General features: G+C 45.6%; 1 protein-coding gene across 1 annotated transcript in view; it reads left to right on the top strand.

The window, feature by feature from the left end:
• Window positions 1–20091, top strand: part of CTDSP2 (CTD small phosphatase 2) — a 144641-nt gene that overhangs the window by 88052 nt on the left and 36498 nt on the right. Inside the window, exon 2 of the mRNA XM_086965708.1 lies at window positions 11087–11235. Within this exon, the coding sequence (XP_086821834.1) occupies window positions 11087–11235 (149 nt within the window). The remainder of the gene's footprint in view (window positions 1–11086; window positions 11236–20091) is intronic.

Below are 20091 nucleotides of genomic sequence, written 5' to 3'. Positions count from 1 at the left end.
TTGGCGTGGGCCAATAGTAATGACTCGTACAGAAGACCAGCCCTCCAGAAGGATGTTTATGGAAGCTCTAGCCCATAGTATAGCCATGACTCTTAGAAGACATCCTCCCTTACCACATCAGGACATGACCCACCACTATTGGCTCCGGCAAGGCCCTGGCAACCTTTCTCTCCTACCAACCCCAGCTATTCATGGGCCTTCAGTAGTCGTCCACGACATTAATACGTATCATCTACTGAGGGTTTGTGCTGGTGGCCGAGGCGCTCCAAAGTTCTTGCTCACCATCACTCATTTGGCTCTCAAGACCAACTCAATGTTTCAAACATGCAGTGAGTGGTCCCGAAGAACCGACCAATGTATCATCCCAACAAACAAGAATAGAAAAAGTACAACTGCTACTTCCTCTAAAACGAAGCACACTCGTTGTTGTGAGGAAGCACAGAAATTGAATATTTAATGACTAAAAATAGAACGAGCACATTTCCACTAATATGTTTTCTATTCAGATCTCTTTGACAAAGTTTGAATATTTTGGATGGAAATAGCAGGTTTATGAACTGCACAGACAAATAAAAAACAAAGCCACAGATCATGAACATTTTAAACTGTACGAGGATGTGGTTGGGAAGGATTTTAATTAAGTAAATGTGGTCGTTTGCCTCTGCCAGTTGCACATAGCAGGAGTTAGAGTAAAGGCAACTACAGAAGACATGCAAGGACGACCATCCTGTTTGAAAAGAGATACAGTCCACTTGACACCAGCTTTGGACAGAGGCGCCATTGAGAAGCATGGGCGACGGTAGAAGTTATTGTACATGCTAATAGTAGAAAGGGTCAAGATACCAAATACTTTCTATTGATTGACCCTTCTGTGGAGCCTCACCAGGATATACTCCAACAGAAAGAGTAGCATGTACAGAGACTCACCTCGGAAAAGTGTTGTGTACAGTGTGTGCTGTACAACTTGCGGCGTAAAATCAAACAGTCTTTAGAAACCCACCACAACAGTCAGTCAATTGGCCAGCATTTGATAAAGCGAGCTGCACGTTTCCAACTTTTAACAGTGCTAACTTTATTATTCTATGTTAAATGACTAATTTGAACACAAACTCATCAGCTGATCCTACAAAGTGTGAAGAGTGGGGCCTTTTTGGTTTATTAAAGATATTACAATTGGCAACTAGACCCACCTGCTTCCGCTCCCATCTGAGCGCTCCACGTGGGCCTGGTGAAATCCTCAAAGGACTTTTTGGATTGACATAAAAACTATTTTTTTGCGGTACCATGTACAACACTGGTAGAAAAAAACAAGCAAATGATCCAAGCTTAATTTGTAATCGCCTTCTATGTCTGAGGTTTCTCTTTATCAGATTATTCTCAGATTATTCTGCTTGAATTTTGGATGCAAGAGCCTGTGCTCCCAGTGACAAACCCGGGAGCAGCATGGCTTGGATGGCTATGGCGGCAGAGGTGAGCACACAGAAAAATTGTAGCTGCTGACCTCAGTCACAGAAAAACCTCATTTGGCTCTTGGCTCTGTGCTTCTGCAGGAAGGTTCATTGGGTTCTGAGCCCAAAGCCACCGTGGGCAGTAATCCCTGAGTAGGGGTGGGGGAGGTCACTTAAGGGGACGTTGCGCCAGGCTGGTCTGCGTCCACATCACACATTATCAATGGGCTGCTATTGATTTCTGAGCACTGGTTGTGCATCCTGTACTCTGTTGGCCTAGCGTTGCCTGCTGCCAAACGCCCCTGTGGTCCTGCCGCTGTGTTTGCTTTGCAGTTTGAACACCACAGAAAAAGCAGCAAGACTCCCGGCTGGCTGCCAGCAAACACAAAACAACCAGTGTTTGGGCGGAGCAGGCCAGGAGTGGTTGTTTTGCTTTCTTGTTTGTTTGTTTGTTTGCATGTAATGCTCAGCTGCTGGCTGTGAGAGGGCATCGCTTCAAATGTCTCACCACAGGCTGAACTGGAGATTTGCACAATTATGGACTAGGAAATGTGTCCTCTCTGCAGGCTTAGCTATGCATTTCATGAAGGGGAACTCCAGCCCTCCTGTTTACTTCCATCTTGAGCCTTTCCCCCCTACTCCCCTGGACACTGTCTGTATTGTGCTATGGAGGCCCCAGCACAGTCACCAGGTTAAAAGCTGCTGCTTTCATACAGATGGGACTTCTTTGTCAGGTTGGACCTGTTGGTGCATGGTAGGTCTCTGGGTACAAGTGTAAACGTTCCGCTGCGATTGGGGACCTGCAGTTCTGAGGTGGGTCTCCATGGAAGAAGACTTGACCTTCTAGTACAATGTGGCGGAACTTTCAGTTATAAAGCAAGACATTCATTAACCCTCAACCACAAACATATCGGTGGCTGAGATGACTAGCACCTGCTCGATAGTGAAAATTGATCCTATAAGTGGAGGTTGACGCAAAACTGTCCTTAAGACAGGGGTTAAGAACACTGACGTTTGTCTCCTGTTCCTGAGAAGGATCCTTCAGCTGCTTCCCTTACCTCATGGCAGAGATACATTTACATCGTCTGTACTGGTGCCGCAAATAAAGGGAAGGTGACACTCCAGTTACGTCATTACGAGTCAGGCAGACGTCCTAACCTCGAAAAATCGGCCCATACCACTCTGGCTCTCGAAGGCATCCATTGGCTCCGAGTGGTGGAGAAACTTCAGTTCAAACTTCTCTGCACCATCTTCAAAGATGGGCATGTCCGTCAATCAATCAGGATTTATGAAGGTGGCTTTTCACCCGCGAGAGTGTCCAGGCGCAGGGACCCTGGACCTTTGCACATTATCCCCAGACTCCACGCCCAGTCAGAACCCGAGGTCCAGCAATGCTCACCAGCTTGCACAGACCAGATCGAACCGCCGATTCACGCAGGCCGGTCCTTCTGGGTGTTCGGGGATCTGGGGAATCCAACAAACATGGCAGATCTCAACAAAAAAAACCCAAAGACAAGCCGCTTCAAAGAAACCCTTCCATCCGATTTTGACACCACTGGAGCTAAAAGTCTTTCCGGAAGAGCTGCAGGGCCTTTCAGAGTACAGTTCGCCTCTCTGGACATCTGTTCTTAAAATTGATATGACCTCCCCGACCCTCTGCTGTTGCAGCCTTTCCATCCCTGCAAAGATGGTTAACTCAAGAAACTGCCTTCGTCATAGCCATCAGCACTGCAGAATGGCGGCCTCGCACGCACAGGCCGGCACTTTAGAAGCCAATCAAGAAAGGAGGCTGACTTGTACCTACTGGACAGGCCCTTGGTGGAGGGTCCTGTGTGGCTTCCAAGGCCGCGCTCTCAAGTGTCCTGTGCAGTTGCGGAGGGATACATTTCACCATATATGAACCATTAGTGCACGACTCAGAAGGCGGCCCTCTTAGTGCCCCCAATTGCAGAGGGATACTTTTCACCATATATTTAACCATTAGTGCAAGGGTCCGAAGGCCGCACTCGAAGTGTCCTGTGCAGTTGCGGAGGGATACATTTCACCACATAGTTTACCATTAGGGCAAGAGACCTCCAAATCAGCATGACAATTTTGGTGACCAGACCTGGGCTTGACAACTATTCTTCCAATGTCAGTTTTAGATGTGTGGTGCCCGAGCCATGTCAGTGTCACGACAAGAGGTTTTTATTGTCGTGTCGGTGTAGCGGTGTGTGATGGGGCACTAGAATTCTTTAGTGGGTGGAAGAAGCGCTTAGAGGGTAGGGTTCCTCTGCAGGAGGATGGAGGCGGATAGGAGACTGTCCCGAGACCTGAAGGCGGAATGGTTGAAACGATGTGTCCTCCAAATGGAGGCTTACATCTGAGGCAGTGACAAAACGTGGATCAGGAATCCCGTTTCGAGGATTGTATTTGAGGGGCACATTTTGGAAGCTCCATCAAAGGCAGTGAAGTGTGGTACTGCGGCAGAGTTAAGAGTTGTGTTTTTTCTCACCCCGAGGCCTAGGACAACATGGAGAGCCCCCTAGGGACCCGTCTCAACACCTGCGTGTTAGAACTACCGGCAGGACCCGGCTCACTTAAAGACCTGAGTCTAAATAGGAACGTACGTTTCACGCCTGCCTGTGTACATCTAAAGCTTGGGCCTGGGAATCCTCGTGCACTTTAAGAGAGTGGGGTTTGAATAAATATGCATTTGTAGTTTAAACATATTTTTAACCTCCATAGGAAATACAAGTCATATATATATGTCCAAAGTAAATGATTTCGAGAATCTGGTTTACACCCAAAAATTGTAGGACATGTCCAGGTTGGGGGGGGGGGGCGGTTAAAGCTGTTTTTTTTCTTTTTGAATTACATTTTCAAGTTTACGTTTATGTGGCTTGCTTTACGCAGCGTTCCAACCGCAGTTCATTAAACAGAAATAAATAATTTAGACCGATTACTTGTAGGTACGTCTTAACTAATATGTTATATGACCTGAAATGGCATTCAACAAATATTTGTTGAGATGCCCGATATTGACAACGTTTTTTCAGAACGGTGTTTGGGATGCAGACTTGGGACTATTACCATTGATAAGAGGCTATCTAGTGAGCTATATGTTAAGATGTCTCTAGAAACGTGTCCAAACAAAAAAAAAAATATTGACTGGTCCTTCATCACCCCGTTTGTGATCCTCCCTGGTCACTCAGCCATGTCCTCGTGTCATCCATGTCCCGTGTCACCCATATCCTTGTGTCAGCCATGCCATGCCCTGGTGTCAGCCATGTCCTCGTGTCCATGCCTTTCCCTCGTGTCAGCCATGCCCTTGTGTCATCCATATCCCTGTGTCTGCCATGCCCACGTGTCAGCCATGCCCTCGTGTCAGCCATGCCCTCGTGTCAGCCATGTCCTCGTGTCAGCCATGTCCTCGTGTCAGCCATGCCTTCGTGTCAGCCATGTCCCGTGTCAGCCATGTCCTCGTGTCAGCCATGCCCTCCTGTCAGCCACGCCCTGCCCTGGTGTCAGCCATGTCCTGGTGTCAGCCATGCCATGTCCTGGTGTCAGCCACGCCCCGTGTCAGACATGCCATGTCCGCGTGCCAGCCGTGTCCCGTGTCAGCCATGTTCTCGTGTCAGCCATGCCGTCGTGTCAGCCATGCCTTCGTGTCAGCCATGTCCTCGTGTCAGCCACGCCCTGCCCTGGTGTCAGCCATGCCATGTCCTGGTGTCAGCCATGCCCTGGTGTCAGCCACGCCATGTCCTGGTGTCAGTCAAGCCATGTCCTGGAGCCAGCCATGCCCTGCCCTCTTGTCAGCCATGTCCTCACTTTGTTCTATGTAGATACTTCTTGTTAGCCACTCACTCCCAGCTCCTCTGCCTCTCGTGTTTCAGTTATCCACCACACTTGAAGGCGGGGTGCGGTCGGGATGGTGACCAGCGGCCTGAACGTGCAATGTTTCCATCTGAAGGCAGCACTGCCTCCGCATTACCACGGTGAGACAGCTCCTCGAACTGGACGCCGTGGCAGAGCGAGAGGGGCGAGAAACCTGGGGTGACCCGGGGGACGGTGACGGGCGCCCTCCCACTTCCATCCTTCCCAGCCTGGCACATTGAGTAGTTACACTGTGCACCTCGCGCTCATTGTAACAACCGTTCATGCTTTACGTGCGAGAAAAACGACGGGTTTGCGCACACGGCGCAGAAGACGGATAAAAAAACAACAACTGTACTCTGGAGGATTTGGAAGTTAAGAGATTTAGTATGAATCAGTGCATTGGTTTTCCTTTCCTGTCGCCTGCCCGCGGGAAGCGCGGGTGGGGCCTCGCTGTAGGAAGGGCGCATCGGCCTCCTGGGCTGCACAATTTCAGCTGTACATTCCCTTCCTTTGCGGCTTAAACCCCTCCCCTTACATTCGTCTGGACCTTCCTACCCCGAGCGCCCCCTTCCCACACCACCGTGTATTTCCTCCGTCCGGGCTTGCCGTGAATGTCATTTTATTAAACATGTCTTTAGCGCCCCCCGACTCTCAACAGCAGGCTGCCTTAATGGCGGTAGGTGTGCCTTGTTTACTTCTGCGTAATGCTGGCCTTTCTGCAAAGTCCCGAAGCCTTATCGCCATCTAGTGGCAGCTAGTGTAACAGGAAGGGAGTGTTTTACACTGTACGTCGATTGACACGTTATGTAACATGTTCTAGCGCGCTCTGCTTGGTATTGCTGTTACTTAAAACCGTTGTGGAGGTTTGACATGATGTCAGTGGGGAGGTCGGTGGGGGCAGGGAGGGTAGATCTAATCCAGTGTGTGAAGTGTTCTTCGGCTGCGGTCCACAATTGTGCGCACTTGACGTGAAGGCGACCTGCAGAAATGTTGTTCTTGTGTTTGTTACCGAACCTGGGGTCATATTATGTATTAGGAAGCACTTTCCCTGTTTGTGTCTGGCGCACTTTAAAATATGTGCGTTGTGTACAAACTTGAGAAAGTGCACCCTATTACATACAATGCGCTGCCCCCAGGGAACTCGTGCTGGCTGCCTTGGGGGCAGAGCATTCAAGTTAAATACGGAGCGGCTTTAAAGTAGCCGCTCTGTGTTTCACAGTGCTGGTGGCAGCCAACCTGCACTTTTTAAGAGGATTAGAGATCCCCCTGCAGGCGGGTGCAGTCAGTGAGCTGAGGGCTGCTTTTGAGGGTGCACTCTGGCGCACTATGAGTGTGCCCCTGAGTGCCACTTTGCCTCTGTGTCGTCGTCTGTAATAGGGCGCGGGCGCAGATGCAAAGGGATTCCCTCATTTGCATGAGGCACACCCCGTGCAAATGAGAGAGTGCCCCCTGAAGCTGAAGATAACGCTGGCACTTTAAGTGTACCAGAACAAATAGCATTACAGAAGGGCCAGCACAAGCGTCTGCAGCCCCCCCTTCTGTAATACCAAACCCCCCTAGGGGCACGCAAAGCGGGCGCAAACACGAGTTGCACCCCCGGGGCACTTTCTGTAATATGGTCCCTGATGTAGTTTGTCTCTGGTCGATCAGGGCAGCCACAGACCCTGGGATATCCAGGTCCATCCTCCACACTTGATTGGCACTCAGGAGAGTCTGGTGTACCATTGCAGGGACAGGTGTCCTTTGAGTGTGTGGTGAGCTGTTATATTTTCATACGTGTCAATATTTTAGAACCAGGAAGTGGAAGATTAAAAAAAATATATATATATATATATATTGATTTAATGTCTTCTGCCTATTTCACTTCTATTGAAGCAGAGCCCATTTCAGGCGGGAAACAGCTAAAATAAAGCAACTTCTGCTTAAAAAAAAGTCTCCTGTCTGAATCGGGTCTGAGGTATGTATGTTTTGGGGATATTTTTGACTCGGGCACAAGACACTTTGAACTTAAGAACTCGTTCCTCAAACACACTGGGGGCCAGTGTCAGACTTTGAGACACACAAATGATGGGCTGAATGCTGAGCAAACCAAACATTCACCCCAGTCAAGAGATCTGGGTGAAATCCATTAATAAAAATAATAATCCACATTTGTAAAGCGCAAACACCCACCCATAATGGTCTCTAGGCGCTGAGGGCCGTCGGGAAGAGTAAGCAAGCTTTGCCCAAAATCACATGGTGCTGGGCAGACCCCTGCCACCGGAGCCAGGGATCTAACCGTGATCCTCAGATTTCAGCGTCAGTCACCCTGGCCGCGGCGCCGCACCTCTCCCACAATCTTTTGCTGCCCTTGCCACCCCAGTTGAGACCCAGCCGTATGCAAATCAGTCTTGACCCATCTCCTCATGGGAACAGTCCAGGCTAGGTCCTCCCTGGACCAGGATCAAGCTTGCTTCTAGTCCAGGGAGGACCTGGCCTTGCAGTTCGGGCTGGACTGTTCCCGTAGGGAGCTGGGTCATGACTGATTAGCATGTGGCTGGGTCCAAACTGGAATGTCGCGAAGAGCAAAAAAACGATGGATTTAGGGCCAGATAGATCTCTTTACTGGGTGAATGTTTGACATTCTGTCCATCAATTGTTCTTTTTGCAAGTGCCAGAGTTCTAGCCCAAGCTTCTTGGGAACGAGGATTCGTCGTTTTGCATCAGCCGTCACCAGCACTCCTCAGCTGTGTCCGGGGGTTGGATCGGATCATGGGACGATTTGCTGTTGGACGCGGATGACACAGTGTCTTCTTAGTGAGTTTTGTAGAGCCTGGGACCCCATTTAGGCTAGCAGTGAGGCTCATGACCCACCCCCGCCTTCAGGTGGCCAGACCCCCCTTCCTCATTGAACACTCTATTTTCTCTGGCTAGGCCTGCTTATGCGTGTCGTGTATGCATACTCCCATGCCTTCTCACTCCGAGCAGTGATGACTCGTTGCAGATGGTATGAATGTGTTTGCAACTGCTGCCATTTCCTTGACGTTCTAGGCTTTAGCGCCATCTAGTGACGATCGCATGGGACGCTTTGATCCCCGCTTTGATCCCGTTTACATAGTTGGCTCAGGCAAATATTAAAACTGGTCGGGATCAAATAAACCGGATATCGAAGAATAGCTGTGACGGCGTGCCCCCAATCCTGCACCCCTTTTTCCCATTTCATCCTCTCCTCCCTTCTCGTTCACATTGGTATGTTGGTATGTGCTGTATTGCAGCTCTGTCCACTCCACTCCTCGCTGCTTTTTACACTGCGGCGGATCAGCCCCCCCCCCCCCCCCCCCACGCGCCTTGAGACCATTGGGGGTGAGTAGTTGCGCTTTACAAGTCACCTGATTGATTCATTGATTGAGGTGTTAGCTGGAGAAAATCCTTTGGGAGTGGGCTTTTCTTACCCCTTTAACTCATTTGATCCATAAAGTCAAATATGGCATTTTAATTAAACATTTTTTTCAATGAGGCAACGATGAAAATAAATAAGGGATCATCAACTTTTTGCAAAAGATACACGTTTTTGTAAATTCGAAGTACATCAGAGGGTCAATTGAGGCAGGCAATCCCGCACTTGCCCCAGGCTAACTTTGATGGTTGATTCCACGCAATGTACTGCACAGTCTATTTTCCGTGTTAATTTTTGTATTTCGGTAGGTTAACAATTCGTTTTTAACAGCAACCAAAATAATACGTGCTCTTAGTTGTCAGCAGTAGGTGCTAACATGTTTTGGGGGCTACCTCTGGGCCACATACATCCTAAGCGAGCACCAGAGGGAGGGACCGATGTGCTCTTGTAAGCTGAGCTGTCAAATCAGATGTGTTCTTGTAAGCTGAGCTATCAACTCCGTTTCATAAAGGTCTGTGTAAAGTTATGACTCATGAGGAGTCCCAGACAGGCCTTGCCAGGGACGTCCTTGCGGGCGCCCTCGCCTCGTGGCCTACATTGCGTTGGTCGCCAGTGACAGTTACTTATGCAGTTCACCTGTTATGAATAGAAGACTGTGCAAATAGCATGAAACTTTAAGGTTGGCATTTTTGTTAGAAATTAATGTTCCATTTTCATTTCTATGTGTAAATTCACACTACATAAGCAACTGAGCATATAATCTTGTATAAAGCAGTGTGAGGGCAAAATCACAAGACTACGGTTCTAAATGCATTGACGTGCTCCTAGAGACTCAACAGACTTATTGGTGTCACATGACCTCAGAAGGATTCATTTTATTTTTAGTTTTGGCAAAGTCAGTGCATTTGTTATTGTTTTAGCTGAACGTGGCATGCAATGAAATAAAATGCACGTCGAAAAACCTGACTTTATTTGAATGGATGATAGTCATGCCGAACCCAACTATGCATGCTTCCTGCACCAAACAGTTTTCTTTTTTTATTTTCAAAAAGAAAATCCCGAAGTGGGATTTTCTTTTTGGAAACAAAAAAGATAATGCTCCCCTTGCTATACGAGCCCTCTCCATTTGAATGAACTTTAAAGTATACTGCAGACTTCTGCCTTTTGTAGACCACTGAAAAATTGTGTTGAGCTTGAGAGTGACTAAAATCGGTCTGTGGAAACACTGCTGGATAGTCTTTTAACAGACAGGCCACACTATCTGCCTAGGGCTTTAAATGACCCAGTGCTGTCAGGTACTGAGTACCTGCACTTCTTTATTTTGACAGAGAGAGTACCTGCACTTCTCAGCAGAGGTGTGGTACTTTTAATTGGCGGGTACGGGAATTTCTCAGAAGCAAGTAGGTACCTTGGTATAGGGCACCTGCACTTGTATTTTTCTAGTTCAAACACTAGCTGGCAAGCTAGAGATATAAAGTCTACTTTAGGGAAAATGTGCAAGCGCACAACTGCATCGGGCAATCTGGAATTACGCCTTTCACTATTGTGCTGGAAGCTTCTGGAATCTGACACAGTGGTCTTAAAAGCCGGTGTTGGCAAATAAATAGTGGCCTACATGCTTTGCCATAAAAAAAATCGAACCATAACTTTAGGGCAACTTGTTGGCAGCCCAATGAATGTACTAATTACTCTCAAACAGATGGTTTATTTCAGTTTAAATCCACACATTATAAAATGTGGTGCCTTGTGCCCCTAAAGGAAATTTTGAATGAAATTGGTTCTAGCTTTTCTTTTGACTAGTGATTCCTACTCCTAATGCCTACACACGTTTTAAGTCACAAGGGCACCTTGTGAAGATTGTTTTATTTATTTGTAGCCTCTCTTCTCATTTTAGACTGTTGCCGCTGAAACGAGTGATACAAACTCGGCACATTTTTCTGATGCTAGAAGTATTCTTCACTATTTTCTTCCTGGTTTTGTTTTTCCCTTTGCGATAGGTGAACGCACAGGGAGCAGCGAGCCACATGTAGGAGCACAAGTGTGTGTCTGTGTGCTTCTTGAGTTTGTCCCACACGTTTGTGACCCCCAGGCACATATCTTCTCCTTCAACAGTCAAGGATCTGAGAAGAGATGCCTGAAACCTAGTCAAAAGACTGTTGAAATCTATTGTAGGCAAACATTTAAATGAGTCCCACCTTAAAAGTCACCTCAGGAACATTCTGGATATGAACTGAAGTGAAATGAAATCTTTTAGAGAACCTCTAGTTTATAAACCATTGATGATAGACTTGAGTAAAAAAAAATTGCAAAGCGAGTGCGAAGATCTTGTTCTGTTTGTAATGCAGACTTTGATGTTCATGCCGACAGTTCTTGGACTCACGTTTTTTCTTCTGTCTTGTCCTAGGATTAGCATCCAAGTCCTCACCCAAGAAGCCTCGCAGCCGGAATATCTTCAAAGCGCTGTTCTGTTGCCTCCGTGCACAGAATGTCAGCCAGTCGGGTTGTGGGGGTGACCATGCTGTCCAGAAGGAGGAGCCAAACACCATTGCCAAGGTAAGAAAAGTGTGCGAGAAGAAAATGCATGTGTGGTAAAAGTTAGATCGGACCATAGATGAGCTACAGCCCACAAAGGACTTCTGCCTCTGCACGGTTGGTGGAGCTGAGGAAGCAGGTGGTGTCGTAAGTGAAACTGGGAGATAAAGTTGACATGGTTGGTGAAAATGAAAATAAGGCAAGTGAGGTAGATGGTACGTTTATTTTGAGTAGCTGGAGGCTGGGATTGCTACTGAAGCAACTTAGAAGGGAAGGAGAGTGTGGTATGTTGAGCGGGGTGTAGAAAGCCAGAGAGTTATGGCAAGTGTCGGGGACCTCATTTAGATATAACCAAACCAGCTCACATTTGGATAGTTTGAAATGAGCCCTATTCCTTGCCATTGTCAGATATCTTTTGGCCTAAGACTAGCAGAAGTACTCCTGTCTTTGAGATCTTGTCATAGATTTGGAAGGGTGTTAGGGATTTTTACTTATGTAGTAGACCTTGAGTGCAATATAAGACTTACTACAAGTTTTCTGCTGAAACCTGACACTTTCTTCCAGCTAAATGGCTTCTAATGAACTATGTATAACTGATTGGTGTACAGTTCCGAAGTGCAAGTGTGAGTGTTCAGGTCTGAGAAAAAGTGCCTTCACACACCCGAAGGATGTCATGTTTCTTCATTTGGGCCTGTTCCTCGTCGGGCCGGTGCTGCAATCCCCGACGGGCACCCGCAAAGGGGCTCTTTGGCGGAGGTTTTTTGATGAAGCCTTTTGGTGCGTGTGGGTGTGTGGAACTATCGGTCCTTATGATTTGCCACAAGACCCAATACCATAGGCAAGAAACATGTCAACCTTTTACAACACACATGCCCTTTAGGATCATTGCATCCAGGTAGGGAGCCTTGTTTTTAGTTAGGCTAGTGAATCCTAGGAATAAAATGCAGGCAATAGGGTCTCCTTAAACCTATTTTAGACACCACTTTGCACTCACTACACTACCTATTCCACACACCCACACGCACCAAACGGCTTCATCAAAAAGATCTCTGCCAAAAAACCGTTTCACGGGTGCCCGTTGGGCATTGCAGCCCCAGTCCGGCGAGGAGCAGGCCCAAATGATGAAGCATGACAGCCTTTGGGGTGTGTGAGGGCACTTTTTCACAGACCTGAACACTTGCACTTAGGAACTGCACACCAATCAGTTATACTTAGTTCTCGTTTGGGAGTACGTGTGCAGGACCTGCTGAACAGCTCACGGTTCCTCTTATTTGGAGAATTCTAATGAACTAAAGCATGTTGAATAACCCGAAGAGGATAATGTCATGATACAGATAGGATAATTTGAGGCACCAAGTTAACTTCACCCTTTAATCATATGAAAACTAGCGCTGGAAACCCTCAAAATAAAGTGTGTTTGTTGTGGAGGAGCACCCTGCCGGGAACGGCAGTGATGTACTGAAATTACATGCGTGATGAGCGCATTCCAAATCTCAGGGCAAAAAATATTCTCTTTTATGAAAATGACTTTAAATGACCTACAAAGGTCTAATGCACAGTGCTGTAGCATGTATAAGGTAGGTGGTTAAACAGAAACAAAAAGCCCTGATGCACTGTTACCAATCACTAAGCATAAGCATCAACTGGGCCCATAAGATGAAGTCCAGCTGTGTCTCCAAAGTGGGCAATATGTACCCATCCTGCAGTTCCCATCCCAAATGAAGAGAAGTTGCAGTTTCTGAGGTACATTCTTGACCAGACTTACCCTAAGACCTCAGATTCACCACTCATAAAGCAGTGTTTTATTTGAGTATTTCCACAGGTCTGGCAAGAAGAACAGCATAAAACTCGACAGTCAGCTTTACAGACTTCTAATCTATGATACTTGCAGTTTGTCTTTACAACTTTTCAGGATTATTTCTGAGCCTACCATAACAAGGCAGAAGTATGCAAAGCATGTGCGTCCACGTGTGATGCAAAGCTACGAAGTCAGTGTTACATGTAAGTAACTTCTTTTGTGGCTAGATAACATGCAGGATTGATTTTTTTAACCCAAACATTCTTCTGTTTCACTTCCCTGCCCAAAAATCATATAAAAGGATGATGGGAATTAATTTCCTAACTATATATATATATATCCAACAATCCTGTTCCGCCAATAGAGGACGAATCACTCCAGGTGCAGACCTCACACCAACCTCATTTTTGCAGCGCGTGAATCATTCCAAAGAAGATCATCAACTCCTCAAATGGATAGCAGAATAGAGTTCTTTATTCAAAATAAAGGACAAATGTCCAACCGACGACGCGTTTCACTCCTCAAGGGAGCTTGTTCACATAACGCGCTCAGAGAGAACGACTTTATATTATATATATATGTATATATCTTTCCACTCCTTCAGCTCTCTTTCCGAGCGTGGCGCTGCTTGTGGCTGTGCGTTGCCTTGCGGTAGAGCTACACCGCCGCCAATTAGGTCACACTCCAGTAAGATACAAGTTTTGATGTTATTTTATTCCGAAATTCTCCAAAATCAGGTAGACACACCAACGCGTTTCGATCTCCCTAGAGACCGTGACTGTAACCGTGATCAAGATCTCTAGGGAGATCGAAACGCGTTGGTGTGTCTACCTGATTTTGGAGAATTTCGGAATAAAATAACATCAAAACTTGTATCTTACTGGAGTGCAACCTAATTGTTTTTCGCGAGAGGAACGGAGGAGGAAATATATAGGGAAAGTACACAAATCCACTTTTGAAACAGATAGTTTGGCACCTAAAAGGGCTGTTCGCCGAGGGTCATAAACTGAGTAGGGCAAAGTTCAACATGTAACAAAATAATGACATGGGGAAAATGCAGGTAAAAAAGAAAAATGTCTAACTCTCTAAGCCACTGATTCTCAAAGAACGACCCGGGGGCTGCATGCGGCCCTCCTGACTTTAACATGCACCCCCCTGGTCAACAGCAGCTCGAAGCAAACACAAGGATATGATTGACGAGCGCTGAAACTTTTAAGACCCTCACACCCAGTCACAGATCTGGGTTGAATCTTCATGATTCTTTAGCTAACTTTGCCACATCAGTTCAGCCCAGCTATATGCAAATCAGTCTTGACCCTGTACCTCATGGGAAAAGTCCAGCCAAACTGCTAAGTCTCGACTCCGTAATAACCTTAAGAAATATGTTAAATAAAACTGCACACATTTATTTACAGCCTAACTGAAGTTAAAGGGAATAATTAAGGTGCTGACACCATTTAAAATTAGGAACACCTTAAATTTTCAAAGACCTGTTGCAAATTTAACAATCTGATAATCTCTTCAAAATTAAAGTGTATTTCATTAACATGAAGAAGAGTTTCGTTTTAGTACATTAGATTATATAAGTGCATGGAGATTTTTCTTCTTCTTTAAAGCGATAGTTTGCCAAGAATAATGTGGAAATATTCATGCTTCACCTCCACCGTGACAACTCTGCAAACAGTGAACTAATGGCAATTGGGGACGTAATGGGAAATGAACAATTCTAGGTTGCCTGCTCTTCTGCTTTTTCTGCTCCTTTGGAAAGTGTAACACATGCTAATTGCGTCTCTAATTAGAGGAGCGTTAACAGCGGTTAACGATGAGGGTTTATCACCTCCATCAATTAATTGGAGTGTGTTAGTCACGTCTGGAGAAGCCGTCGAGCCTCGAGCCGCTGGAGGGCTGGAAGAAGAGCGTTTGCATCCGGGTCATGGGGGCACACAGATGCTCTGGATTCCACGGCTCCTAGTTTTCGCTTCCAAGAGAAGGCATCCATGTCACATTTTCAGGGTAGCCATGGGCTATATAAAATGCAGCTCATATAGATAGATGCCTTGCATGTAAGTTTACTCCTTCTGGGGATCCTGAAAATGTGGCAAGGATCCAGCCCCCATCGAGCAGTGTTGGTCATCAGAGGTTTGTTACATTCTATGATGGGGATTGATTTACTGGGGGCCCAGCGAGAATACCTTTATTTATTTATTTATAATTTTGCTTATACGAAATGAAGAGAACTAATAAAGTGGATTAGGAGTGTCCAAAATGTCTGATTTTGGTCTCCAAATTTCTTTCTGAAGTCCTTCTTTCACTTACACAGTGGCCACGGGCGCACATGTTGTGGTATAGAATGAAAGCCGTGCTTTTGTGCTTAGTATATTCATATATTTCTTACTACAGACTGCATTGGTCGCTAATAGAAACAGCCACAACTGTAGACATGGATGCCATTGGAAGCGAAAAATCTGAAAATAGATATAGACAAAGTGACATATCCTACGTGTTTCAAAAACTGAATATTCACTGTACTTTCTTCAGAAATCAGTTTTTATGACGGCTGCTCAAATGTACTTCCGGGGCTGTCTTGTTTGATTATATGGTTCCATTGATTGTGCTCTGCTGATGTTAACAGTATTTGTTTTCTTTGTTCATATTAATGTTTCTTTTTTTTTTCTTTCCATTCTTTCTAAAGTCTGTCGCTTGGGCTTTCTCCACCTCTCTCATAATAAGGCATGCTTTTCCATTCAGTTAAGTGCTTCTGAAAATCATGTGTGTTGAGAATGTTCCCCTTCTCCTCTCCCTGATCAAAACATTTTTCTGTTTGCAAAAATGGGAACCCCCCCTGTAGCTTTTTTATGTCACAGCAAGTTTGATATGGTGACAGTTCTGTTAAGAATGAGAATGGGCTAAAGCAAAGAAGTCTATTTTGACACTAAAATAAATACACATGGGAATACTCCAAATGCCATTCTCGAAACCTTAATCTAGAAATACATTTAAAAAATGGAGAAACCACTGTTTGCTGCAATTGCTACAGCGGCAGCCGGTACTGGCCCCATGAACTGAGTTACATAATGTTGCACCGTTTGTTTCTAGGTAGCCCCATCAGATATGTACAGTTGTATCCTATATTCATTTTTTTTTTGCAACTAGAGTTCCATGCTGTTTTATTCACTGTATAGTTTCAGTATTTAAAACTGCAAACCATTCTTCTGATGTTTGCCCATATATATTTTTAGGTCGAGCCTGGGCAGCTCATGTGGTGCTCTGTGAAGCATGCTGTATTCAGGTAGGGATTTAAAGCTCCACCCACTCTCAGCCCATATTTTTCATTGGCTTGTGTCATTGTCTACTGTAAACTCTGGCTGTTCATTGGTCAATAGGCTTAGTAGTCCTTCTTTCCTACCTCCTTGTCTAATTTTATTACCTCCTATGGCAGCACCCCCGGTACGTGTATTGTTACTCGATAGGTTTTAATTATAGCCTCCGAGCTCTTTTTTTTTAAAATAGCTTAAAGCAGGCAGGACAAGCTGTCTCCCAGCACTTTACATTTTTTTATAGCACAAACGCATTTGCAATGCAATAGGTCTCGCATTTGCGAGCATTTAAGCTATTGGCATTGTAAATGACAATGCCTTTTATTTATCTGTTTTAAAAACAACACATAAACAAATGGCATTGTTATTTACAACGCCATTAGCTCAAACTCTCGTAAATGCAAGACCCTATTGCATGGTAAATGCTTGTTTCATGTTTGTAGCTGACTGCGGGACAGTTCTCCCAAATAAACCCAGTATTTAGGAGTCTTGTATTTTAGGTTATGTTAGTCACAGGAGCTACACTTGAACCTGATTTGAACCTTCTCGGGTGTGAAAACAAGCATGTGTAAATGTTCTCTTAGTCTCCTCATTGATGTCTGTTAAATACCATGTGAATGTCCGTGTGTCCTATTTCTCCTTTTCCGTTCTAATTGGGGCTTGCAGAATCCTTTCTCTTCCATTTTTGATTGCCCAAACCATAGGATCTGGTTGGGCGATACCAGACCATTGAGAGAAATAAACATCTTAGCGTCAGAGCATTAAGCGATACCAGAGTCTTAAGGCTTCTGTTGGAAATATATGAGAGATGGGGGCTGTTTGAAGCCGCTGGTATATAAGCAAACTGGTTTCTTTAATGGTGAATGTTCACAGTGTAGTTGGTGCCTGGAAGGCTGACAGGGCAGCCATTTGCCGTAGTACAGTTCGATCTTCTAAAAAGGTACGTTTTCGAAGCCCAACCATAGGTGGTGGGCTTCGTCTTGTATTGTATATGAATCTACAATGCATCTCAAGGTGTGAAACACTTGTTACAGGTCGTCAAAAGTTGTTCACTTAACTGAAATAGGCATTTAATAAAAACACCCAACAAGTAAGCTCAGTGCGTGCAACCGCTACAGAATATGAACATCTGGAGTTCTAGACACTGCAGATAGATTTTCGAGGGCCATGGCTACTGAATGTTCATTTCGGTGGCTACATTAAATGTTTTTTTGAAGGTACTGACCCTTACCTAAAACCTGTATGATTTATAGGATGAAAATATTTTCTGGTTATAATGAGCAGATAAGTTGTTAGACTGGTGTTTAACGTAGTTGCTGAGCGGTTGCCCTTTGTGTAGTAAAGGTTGGTCATTGACTATTTGGACGGTAGCACAATTTTGTCAGTGAACAGTGTACAATAAGTAGGACATGCAACTGCCAAACTACAGTTGATGCAGTTGTGTACCATTGTGTTGGCCAGCCGGGGGTGGTCGTGTTATTGTAAGGAAGGTATATGACCACTTAGTCACCCAAAATAGGACAGGGTAGGTTGCAGTTTAAAAAAAAGTATTCCTGCCTTATTTACAATCATTCACATTTTGATCCACCTACGAACCAACATTCTAGGTAGCAGTAGCCGCTACTTGAAACTCAGACTTCAACAAAGGAATTGAACCCTTAAAGGGGCATTACTAATACTCTATCCAGACTTCAGACTGGTCCTGAAAACATTTATTCCAGCTGTGACTCTCCAGCACTGCCAGGCAGCTTCAGAAAGCGCGGCTGCCACCCCTGGATGTCATGTAACTTCATCAAGTACCAACTGGCATGGTGGGTGTTAGCTGTCCCCTAGTGTCTCACTGACAAATTCTGCAGGTTTCAAAAGTGAATAGGTCAAGTGTGTCCACAAAAGTTCTCAGACTTTGAGACTTGTCGATGGTTCAACACATAGATGCCTCTTTCAGACCCCCACAACAACTGTATGTGGTGTCTTGGGTTGGATTATGAGCCACAGTCTTTGACTTCTGCGCCTCCATGCATCCGGAGAGCATCTGAGAAAGTTTACTTAAAATATTTTTGTGTAAGGCCTGCAGGGAGAGACCCCAAAGCAAGCATCCTCTCCCAGAGGTAGGTCACCATCCAGAACATATTCTCCTGAGAGCTTTTTCCCCCAAAAAAACCCTTACAAAAAGCTCACCAGAAAGAAGTCTTCGTCTTCCTTTGGTAAGCAGTCCCACTGCCAGAACAAATCAGGGTCTCCACACCGTTGCCTAACACCTGATATTTCCTTTTTGTCGGGCAGGTTCCCTTCACCAAAAAATAAGACTGGAGTTTTCTTGTCTATGATCCAACCCCATGCATGTCCAGGTGTTCTGGCTAGCAATGCTAGATCTTTTCAAGACCGCTCTGCAACACTCTGGGTCAGTGAACAAGAGTCTGTTCCTGCCCACTTGGCTATTGCGCCTCTGACCACCATACCTCCTGGCACCGCATCGCCCCAGGCTCTAGTGCCCAAGGTGAAGTCAAAGCTGCCTAAGGTGAGTTCTGTGTTTGCTCAGGTCCTTCTTAGGCACCAATCGGAATTGCCACCCACAGAGCAGACTATGTAAAGAATCAATAGAGGAAAGTATCATCCGTGTGGAAATAGAGACGGTCAGTGCCAATCTTTTAATATACCCTAAAGTCAACACCTGCCCAGGGTTTAGAGGTTAGTCCATTTGGGGGTAATTTTCAGTTCAGCTTCCAATGCCTTTGCTATGGAGGATAAAGATTAAGCTGCTCGAAAGATGATGACTCGGAATCTGATCACCTTCTGCCAGCGTGGAATACTGATTTTGGCATATCATTGGACCTAAAAATGTGCCTGCCCTGGAATCTGCACCAGAATGTGACATTCCCTACCTCTCTGGCTCAGCTTTGGAGGAGGTTTCATCCTTTACGGCAGTTGTTTGAAAAGCAGCAGAAGCCATGGAATTGAAGTAAACTCAAACATTTTGTCAGTCATCTGCAGCAACAGTGGTGCCCAGCTTCAGTTTCGCCAGGCTGTCCTGGACCCTGTCGTGGATGCATAGGAGAAAATCTTTCCAGCTCTGCAGTTCGTAGGGAGATTTCCAGGCACCATACATTTGCTTCTGGTCACGTACACCTTTAGTCTTCTCGCCAGTCACTGGAGAGTGTTGTTGGTGTTAAAATGGACAGGGAATTCAAGGTACTTGATACCTTGTGTTGCAAAGGTTTAACCTCCTGCCATTGGTCCTTTTCACTGCTAACGCCACCTGCCTTCTAGGCTGATATGCCCCTGCCATGGGAGAACTGGCAACGCTTACAGTTTTCAGAATACCAGACTATAGGAAAAAACAGCTTACTGACTCCTTGCGTGATGTTCTGGATGAATCAGAACAGATCCTAAAGTCTGGGTTTCACTCTACGGACACTGGTGCTCACTCAACAGTACTGCTGTCATGTTGCAGCACCGTTTTTGTATATGATTCACTGGATTTTTGAGAGTTGGCCAGGCTACGCTCATGGACATACCCTTTGACGGTGAGCAGCTGTTCAGATAGAAGACAGACTACTCCTTGGAACGTTTCAAGAGCAGGAGAGTTACGGTTCATGCACCTGGCTTAGCCCTTTTAGCCCTGCAGATCCACTAGCCATTGTGAACGTTTTGCGGTTAACTAGCGATATGAAGTTAGAAAAAAAGGAATCTAAAAAAAACAAACCCATCCAAATGCGAAAGCATTTAGTTCACTCCTTTCAAGGCAGGGGTGGAGCTAGATGA

This window comes from Lissotriton vulgaris, chromosome 1_1 (genome assembly GCF_964263255.1).
Source record: "Lissotriton vulgaris chromosome 1_1, aLisVul1.2, whole genome shotgun sequence".
In the NCBI taxonomy this organism is placed as follows: domain Eukaryota; kingdom Metazoa; phylum Chordata; class Amphibia; order Caudata; family Salamandridae; genus Lissotriton; species Lissotriton vulgaris.
Note: the sequence above shows the minus strand (reverse complement) of the source record. Positions and strands in the feature narration are given on the sequence as shown.